The 10,000-nt window shown below is 48.7% G+C and overlaps 1 protein-coding gene across 1 annotated transcript in view; it reads right to left on the reverse strand.

Annotated features, from left to right (window-relative positions):
• The window catches only part of LOC310812079 (microtubule-associated protein 2-like), a gene marked incomplete at both ends in the record, with an annotated part of 16,877 nt that extends 14,940 nt beyond the window's left edge, over positions 1-1,937 (reverse strand). The window contains 3 exons of the mRNA XM_083680499.1: positions 54-128; positions 790-894; positions 1,757-1,937. Coding sequence (XP_083536625.1) covers positions 54-128; positions 790-894; positions 1,757-1,937 — 361 coding nt within the window. The remainder of the gene's footprint in view (positions 1-53; positions 129-789; positions 895-1,756) is intronic.
• Between the last annotated feature and the right edge of the window lie 8,063 nt (positions 1,938-10,000).

Below are 10,000 nucleotides of genomic sequence, written 5' to 3' on the forward strand. Positions count from 1 at the left end.
CTCACACACGATCTCTGAGTGTAGGACGGGGTGTGTGAGGGTGCGTACCGTACCTTGTTCCATTGGTCCGATCTGCTCCGCAGACGGAGATGGGGGAGGGGAGGGAGGCAGGTTGGCGGAGTCGTCCACTGTGAAGGGGAGACAGACAGACAGACAGGGAGAGGAGATGGAGGGGAGATACAGAAGTAATTCCTTCCTCCTACTCTGCGTGTCTGTGTTGAGCCGTGTGTGGGTGTGTGTGCAGTGGGACAGCTTTGTACCAGTGCATTTAATCCCTTGAGCCTCTGTGATTGGATCAATGGGCAGCCTTTTTGCTGATTCACTCTCAGATAGAGATCCGATAGATCGGTCTCTCAGGCTGACAGAGATGAAAAGAGAAACTCATCTTCAAAGGTTTTATCAAAAGTCTGCGGCTGAACAGAAGATCGAAGGCTGAACAACAGGCGGATATTGATTCCGTATTCAGAATGGCGTCCTTGTAAGTGAGTGTTGAGTGTGGCAAATGTAATGGCTTGAAGTTCTGTGCGTTTGCAATGTTTTGTAGCCATTATGCCTGCAATAGCCTTGATTCATGAGCTGATGGATACAGACAAAGAGTCATATAACTCAGGACTAACAGTCACTTGGAACCAATGAAGACATAATGATACAGTTAGGGAAAAAAGGATTCACATACACCTTACCTTATGACTACACTATGTCATATTAGCCCAGTGTTGTGGAGGAGGTCACTGTAACCCTTGGGTGTAATACTACAGAGCTCTGTCCCTGTCCGTCACTGAGGCCTACCTGAGGGCAGTCTCCTAGCAGAGGCCTGCTGATGCTCCTGCTCTTTCTCAAGCACTGCCACTGCCTCAGCTGTCACCTCCTGAACAATACGGGATGACACTTGCTCTGCATGACACACACACACACACACACACACACACACACACACACACACACACACACACACACACACACACGTTCACACACACACGTGCACATGAATATGGCAACATATAAATACACACAAACACGCACGCACGCACACAGGCACACAGGCACACACACACACGTGCACACACACACGTGCACATGAATATGGCAACATATAAATACACACAAACACGCACACACGCACACACACATGCACACACGTTATGTCGCATGCATGGAGAAGACATACAAGTGGACACGCACCCATTTGAACCCCTGTCATTGGATGGCCTCTGCGCTAATGAAAAGCAACGCCTCAGAGATGATCAAAGAGAACAGGACTAGGACTGGACAAGTCTTTTTTTTTCTTCTCTGATCTGAGTGAATGAGGTACTCTCGACGCCATGGCAATCTCCTGTAACTCTGACCAAGTCCCTGAGAGGACCAGAGGGCCCCTGATGCACCTGAGGCTCAGTTAATTAACCATGGTGGTGGAAACCTTAGGAGATCCATCATCTTGGGACCACATTAACATAGTACTTCTGTTCAGGGAGATCGGCTAGCTGCGAATCAAACCTGGAGTGTGATATCATTCATAAAGGAGCTATGGTTCTGAAAAATCAGGCCAGGAGTGAGAGCCCCTTTCAGCTATCTTTGCAGGGCCCCAGTAGCACTGATATGGTAATAGGACATACTGTGCACCTATGTTTCACACAAAAGTGACATGGAAACCATATCTGGATATCAGGACATCTACAGCCATTCAGTTATTTCATCCCGAGGCTCAAAATACCTCCCTGTCTACCTCCTCCCTGTGGTATGCTCCAGGTGTTCTTACCTGCAGTTCCTGCATGCCCAGTCAGATCCCCATGGTAGCCGTTCTCTCTGCCTGCATTGTACGGGGCCCTGTGGGAGTAGCCGTTCTCTCCGTTACCAGCAGGGGGCGCCGCCGCTGGGTCCTGGGCTCCATTAGGGGTCCAATGAGAGGAGCTGTCCTCTGGCTGCCGATTGTCTGCCATGCCGAGACACTGGTGGCCTTTCCACTACTGCAGAGAGAGAGAGAGAGAGAGGGAGAGAGAGAGAGAGAGAGAGAGAGAGAGAGAGAGAGAGAGAGAGAGAGAGAGAGAGAGAGGGAGAGAGAGAGAGAGAGAGAGTGAGAGAGAAAGAGATGATTGTGAAATGGTCCACAACCCTCCTGCTGGCTCGTCATGACAGAGTATCTACCACACACCACAACGCAGCGACAGTTTGGAATTCCACCACTAGAGGGGGTGCGCCACCATCTGACTATGCTAGCTCAACCAGTGCACTTCTTCTTTGTCTCTGCCAAAGATCCCACATGCTCCTGAGGGGAGGCTGAGAGAGCCATGTTAGGAAGGGGGAACCAGGAGGACAGTGGAGAGACATGGGGGACATGGTTGAAGTATCGGAAGGGCTGAACTTGCTTTTAGGGAGCAGAGGAGCTTGAACGGCATCCTTTTTTTAACGGCAACATGGAGGAGCCGAGAACAACGGTCAGGCGATTTGAGATTTATGGAGGCTATTGAGGTTCCTCACCCAGCCTCTCAGCCTAGCACGACGCGTTAGAACCACGTAACAAGAACATTAAAATGAATTGTATAACCTGATCGCCGTCAGGATCAAAGTGAACCCCAGCCAAGGCTCTACGGCACTGCTCTCCATAAGGAATCCTCTCCACCGCTCATGCAAATGGGAGTTCTTTATCGCTGAGCAGAGGAGCCAAAATGAGAGGAGTCAGCACACACACACTCGCACTCGCACTCCCCTCCTGATGCATGCAGGCCGGTTACCATGGTAACTGGACCGACATATCAGTTGCTTCTTTTGTGAGGAGAGGGGGGGGGCGGGGGGGGAGGGGGAGGGCGGGGGGGAGGGGGAGGGCGGGGGGGGGGTGGTGGCTTACAGATGGGCATGACAGGTTTCTCTGTAGCGCGCTTTTAACCCCCTAGAGACAGAAGGCTTTCCCCCCTGATCCATGCTCAACACTGTCTGCCCACAGCCCTCATTAGCTCTCATTAGCCACATTAGCTGGACAGGATTCATTCATACAGAATGCACCCGCCCCCAGGGACAGTAGATCCGTGGAGCTGACGAGCATGGCTGGAATCAGTGTCTTCGGTGAGGAGGACCTTGTTCTGGTCTGAGGATGGATAGAGCGTTGCTGTTTAAACAGTCAGTGGGGGGTTCCTTCCCTGCTGCTCAGGGATCCTAAATGGGTTCATTATGACACCAGCTGCAGCAGTCGTCCTCGTGATAAACTGTCAATCAGGGATCGCATGTTCAGCACGACCCACTCTCTCTCTCTCTATCTATGTCTCTCTCTCTCTCTCTCTCTCTCTATGTCTCTCTCTCTCTCTCGCTCTCTCTTCCTCTCTCTCTCTCTCTCTATGTCTCTGTCTATGTCTCTCTCTCTCTATCTATGTCTATGTCTCTCTCTCTCTCTCTCTCTCTCTCTCTCTCTATCTCTGTCTCTCTCTCTATGTCTCTGTCTCTGTCTCACTCTCTCTTCCTCTCTCTGTCTCTATCTATGGCTCTGTCTCTCTCTCTCCTTTTCGTGCACTATACTGTCTGAACTCTCTTCCCGTCTCTCTCTCTCCCCTCTCTCTCTCTCTCTCTCTCTCTCTCTCTCTCTCTCTCTCTCTATCTCTCTCTGTGTTGTGTCTTGCTGCAGCAGCCCGCAGGACTGGGTGTCAGCGAAGCGCTCACAGTCAACTGGGCTAATGTCTGCTGCAGTGGGCTGGAAGGAGCTGGAGCTGGAGCTGGAGCTGGAGCTGGGAGGAGATGGAAAAGCCCCACTTACACCCTGAGAGACCGGGCCACCGCCCCCACTGACACCCTGAGAGACTGGGCCACCGCCCCCACTGACACCCTGAGAGACCGGGCCACCGCCCCCACTGACACCCTGAGAGACTGGGCCACCGCCCCCACTGACACCCTGAGAGACCGGGCCACCGCCCCCACTGACACCCTGAGAGACCGGGCCACCGCCCCCACTGACACCCTGAGAGACTGGGCCACCGCCACACACTGACACCCTGAGAGACTGGGCCACCGCCCCCACTGACACCCTGAGAGACTGGGCCACCGCCCCCACTGACACCCTGAGAGACTGGGCCACCGCCCCCACTGACACCCTGAGAGACCGGGCCACCGCCCCCACTTACACCCTGAGAGACTGGGCCACCGCCCCCACTGACACCCTGAGAGACCGGGCCACCGCCACACACTGACTGCTGGGAAAGTTGCTAAGCGGCACGTCTCGCCCAGCTGTTGCCATGGAGAAACACTGACACTGCTGAGCCTATCGTTTTTCCAGCACTTTGATAAAAGGTATGGGGTTATGATGAAGGATCAACCTCAGATTGATCTGCTAATGAAAGGCTGTTTCCATGGATTTTTTTTCTAGTTCATCTACATGATCCAGTCTAGTCAAACACAAGCTCCCTGCTTTGTAAACTTTCCATTACATTGGAGAGTCTACGATTGTTTTGATACGTCAATATATCTTAAAAGGAAATATCTCTTCAGTTCACACGTAGCTCTCTCTCTCTCTCTCTCTCTCTCCTGATCCCATGTTCCTTTCGCCTCCAGCCATCCTGGTCTGGGCTAACGCCACCTGACACCTAATGCTGCCTACACATTTATCAGCCACACCGTGTGCAAAGGGTACACACACACACACACACACACACACACACACACATGCACGCACGCACACACACACGCACACACACACACACACACACTGGGGGAAAGAGCCTCAGGGCCTCATACCGCACATTCCCTAGGAGCAGACCTGGGCAAACTACGGCCCGCGGGCCACATCTGGCCCTTTGTACGTCCCTGTCCGGCCCGCGTGAGGCCAATCATAAATTATAGGGATGCACCGAAAATTTGGCCACCGAAAATTTTCGGCCGAAAATGGCCCAAAAGAGCATTTTCGGTTTTCGGCCGAAATACCTAAATCACCGAAACAACACGGCCGAAACACAATTGTAATGACGCAATTAAAAAGCGCAGCCAGCACACGGTTATCTGGATAAGAGCCAACATGTCTGCGGTGTGGACTTATTTCAATATCTCGGAGAAAGACCCACGGATAGCGATTTGCAAAACATGCAATGCTGAAATTTCAAGAGGGGGTGTATCTGCAAAGAGTTTCTCCACGTCGGGTTTAATTTATCACCTGAAATCCAAACATCCCGATTGCCATTCTAAATATGAGAAGAATGCGGCGCAGAAAAGAAAAGTCAATCCGAGCACGCCCACTCCGTCTGTAGCGGACGTTTTTGAAAAGGCAAGAAAGTTTTCCAGTGATGGTGCCAAGGCAAAAGGCATAACACAAAAAATTATGGAATTCATTGCCTTAGATCAGTGGTCGATCTTTGAAACATTCCCTGTAGATCCCGAAAATAATAATTATTATAATATAATATTATTTATTACACGGCTCTTCTTAATGCTGTAGATTAGAACGTTCCATTCACTTGAATGGGCCTTCCAAACGTTCGGCGGTCAATTATTTTCGTATAACAGACCGTTGCTAATAATAATTGACCGCTGTCTGTCTGTCAATACTATGAATGGTAACAAATAAATAATAATAATTTAAAAAACTTTTGTAATTGATTTATTCTTTGAATTGCAATGCATTGATTTTAGTGAGGTTAGTACACAGTCATAGCCATAAATGCAATGGTTCTAATAATTGACATAATCTTAGCTAACGCTAAGAAAAGAAAAGTTGATAACGAATGCCGTGTTTTCAACAAGACATGGACTGCCAAGTATTTCTTTACAGAAATTAAAGGTAAAGCCGTGTGCTTAATCTGTGGTACACAGGTCGCTGTGTTAAAGGATTATAATTTGAATCGCCACTACACGACCAAGCATGAGGATAAATACAGAAATCTGTCTGATGAAGAGCGTGCGCGGGAGTCTGATGCGTTGCTAGCAAAACTGCAAACCCAACAAGGACTTTTTACGAAACTTCACACCCCCAGAGATGCAGCCGTCAGGACAAGTTATGTCATTTCTCACAAAATCGCCAGAAAAAGTAAGGCGTTTTCTGACGGAGAGTTTATTAAGGAGTGCTTATTGGACTCTGTTGCGCTGATGTGCCCGGAGAAAAAGGGCGCATTTGAGAACGTGTCACTCTCCCGACGCACTGTAACGAGGCGGGTTGAGGACATCGCTGGAAACTTGGAGCTTCAGCTGAAGAACAGAGCGGCCGACTTTGACTGTTTTTCTCTGGCTTTGGATGAGAGCTGCGATGTACGTGACACCGCCCAGCTACTCATCTTCTTACGTGGGATAACTGCAGACTTTCAAATCACGGAGGAGTTGGCAGCCATGCAGTCAATGAAAGGGACAACCACTGGTAATGACTTGTTCACAGAGGTAAATGCATGTTTGGACATGTAACTTAGGACTGAATGGGACAAGCTGGCAGGTGTGACAACAGACGGTTGTCCAAATCTGACGGGGAAAAATGTTGGACTTTTAAAGAGAATGCAGGATAAAGTGACAGAAATGAACCCTGTGCAGAAATTGACATTTTTGCATTGTATTATACATCAGGAAGTGTTATGTAAGACAGTGTTAAAAATGAACCATGTTGTTGATGCTGTAACTAAAACAGTTAACTACATCCGAGCGAGAGCATTAAATCACAGACAATTTGTTGCATTTTTGGAGGAAAATGAGATTGAACATGGTGACATAAGCTATCACTGCACTGTCAGGTGGCTCAGCCTTGGCAAAGTACTGAAAAGTGTCTGGGACCTGAGAGACCAGATTCAGGATTTCTGTGTTAAGAAAGGACATGACATCCCAGAGCTTTCAGATGAAGACTGGGTGGCAGACCTCGGATTCGCTGTGGATGTGACTGCACTAATGAACGAACTAAATGTCAAACTGCAGTGCAAGGGCCTTTTTGTGCATGAGATGTACAGTGCAGTGAAGGCTTTCATGAGAAAGTTGCAGCTTATCTCAAGCCAAGTGAAGGACAACATTCTGACCCACTTGCCAACACTAAAGGAAGCCAAAAGATCAGCCGATCACCTCCACAAGTAGTCAACCATGTTAGAAGCACTGCATGCAGAGTTTTCGAGGCGATTTCAAGATTTCAAAACTCTTGAGAGTGAAATGCACATGGTTTCTTCTCCCTTCAACTGCAGTGTGGATAATGCACCAAGTGATGTTCAGATGGAACTCATTGACCTGCAGTCTGACACACTTCTGGCAGAGCACTTCAGGTCAGTCTCACTGCTGGACTTTTACTCCTCCCTCAAAGAGGAGAACTTTCCACACCTGAGGAGGCATGCTCAGAGGATTCTAGTCCTCTTTGGATCTACCTATGTATGTGAACAGACATTCTCAGTGATGAAGTTCAACAAATCCAAACACAGATCCTCTATCACTGATGACCACCTCTCAGCTGTCCTTCGCATAGCCACCTCAGACATTCAGCCAGATTTCAATGCCCTTGTTCAAGCCCAGAACAGACTGGATTATTCTCACTGAAGAGGTCAAATGAGGTGGAAAACATTACAAGTTATTGTTTGTTGTATTGCTGTATTTCTATAAACTTGTTAAGTTGTTTGTTGTTTTTCATTGTTTGTGGAGATTAACAAGTTAAAAATAAATTGCACTGATTCAATAATTGTTTTTGTTTTCTTATTTGACCTATACACCACAATTTCACATTGCCTAATATAAATATTTACAGAATAGTTTTATTCTTCCGATTATCAGTACCAGCTATTCAAAATATATAATTTAGTGCATTTTACAATGGAAGAAAGTTGAGCAGAATTAAGTTCAAGTTATCGTTGGTGTGGCCCTCTGACATAATTCAGGTTTCTCATGTGGCCCCTTGTAAAAATTAATTGCCCACCCCTGCCTAGGAGGCTAGAAGTCCTCTTCCCTCTATCTGACTGGACCCTGAGTTGGAGATCTTAACCCACATGGAAAAAAAGAGTGCCAATAACCAGAAAAAAAGTCTCGGGCTGGAGATCCTGCTGGGTTCTCTCTGGTCTCTCACAGTGCACTGATTGTGTGGAAGGCTCAGTCAACAGCCTCATTATATCATTTCTGACACTATGGCATTTCAGAAACTCTTGGTTGGGACATGCAGGCTATAATGGCTCAGCCAGGGAGAACGAGAGAGAGAGAGAGAGAGAGAGAGAGAGAGAGAGAGAGAGAGAAGAGAGGGGGAGATATGGAGAGTGGAAGAGAGAGAGTGGGAGAGATTGATGGATGGTTTGAGATGATTTGCTTTTGGGGCGTGGCACTGGTAAGACGCCTCGAGGACTTTTGAGTAGCACTCAGGTCAGTGGGCCTCATTAGCTCTCTCTCTCCCTCTGCCCCATAGCCTCCCTCCCTCTCTCTCTCTCTCCCTCTGCCCCATAGCCTCCCTCTCTCTCTCTCTCTCTCTCTCTCTCTCTCTATGGTGAGCCCCCCTTTGGTCCTCCACAGGCCCACCTTCCAAACTGGGTCAATCATCACGCCTCCCTGAGTGCAGCTCATTGGAATGTCACCAACCCTTTTAGGAGACGGAATCCCTGCCAGCCAATCATAGCAGGTCAACCTGTCTTTAATCCTCTCTGTTTCTGGGGACTCCTACGCATCCCTACCTCCAATGGGGTTCTGAGGGGACAAGCAAGGTCATCGTTGTCCTTAAATTACCTCAGAATAGTCTTTATTTACCCCAAAGTCTGCAGATATGGATACCCCCCCCCCCCCTCCCCTATCCATTTCGGATGACTCAGCATCAAAAGCAGCATTCAATGAAGTGTGACCAGCATCCATCAGCATCCACCAGCAGCACCAGCGCAGCACCAGAGCACTGACAGGCTATGGGTGAGGTCTTTATTTTCACGCTGTGAGGATGTGTGTGTGTGACCATCAAGGGCCCCTGCAGGGCTGCTGAAGTGAATCCCTGTGCTGGTTCCTCCACCCCTACACTGACTCACAATGGATCCTCTCATAAGATCTGCCCACAAAGCCACTGACCAGACGCACCGGGCTGAACCACTCGCTGGAAGCCCAAGGGGGAGGCCAAGCAGGGTTGTGATCTCATCCATGGATGGGGTGGTTGATAGAACCTCTTTGATATCAAGATGGAACTTTTTTCAAAGGCTGGATAAAGTAATGTAAAAGGTTTTCATGAATCATGTCAAACAGTCATTGTGCATTTCTGTTCCACTCGGAATAAAGCCAGTGCCACGGACGATGGTGCGTGACGCTCAAACATCCTGCTGGAGAGTAGAGGTCAGTAGTTGCCTAGCACCCGGGCACCAGAGTGTTGACTGAGTGTGATTGGCTGGGCTGTGGCTGTGAGAGGGCAGGCCTGTCACACATGTTCTCTGTGCTAATGGAGCTGACATCTCTGACCCCCCTTCCCACTGATAAACCGGGAGAAACAGGAGGGAGGGCCCGTTTTTCAGCAGAAAAACGACACTATTTGGTCACATGTCACATTTCCTTAAGCATCACTTGACGTTGCTAGTGGTCCACTCATACTCTGATGACTAAAGGGAAGCGACCCAACGCCGCGCCCAATTACCCTTCTGACTGTGTTCACGCCTCATTTGAGGGATTCAACTTACTGTCTTCATGACCGCTAAACTATCTTATCACTATCAGTTTCCCCTCAGGGTCAATACACCAATTCATTACTTTATCTGCTCAACCGCATCCCCTGTGTTTTCTTAGACTGAAGTGGAAAACAATGTTGAGGCCAGGAGGTTTGGTTTCATCACATGTACTGTATGGATACTGAACCCTGTTGCTGCACTGCAGAATGGTCCAGCTGCAGTTCATCAGTGGAGGCTGGCGGAGGTAGAAAATCGGAGGACGGGCTCATTGTAATGCATGGAATGGAATGAGGAATGGTATGAAGCACATCGGTTCCCTGTAGCACCTACCATGAGGGCCCAGTACTTCAAAATGTTGTGATGATCTGGATTATTTTCCGCTGTCCAGGATCAGATCGAGCTGTCTGATACTCCCCCTATACTACTACAAAATCTGCCAGTTAGATCTGATCCTGGAATAG

This window comes from Argentina silus, assembly GCF_951799395.1.
Source record: "Argentina silus genome assembly, chromosome: 11".
NCBI lineage: Eukaryota > Metazoa > Chordata > Actinopteri > Argentiniformes > Argentinidae > Argentina > Argentina silus.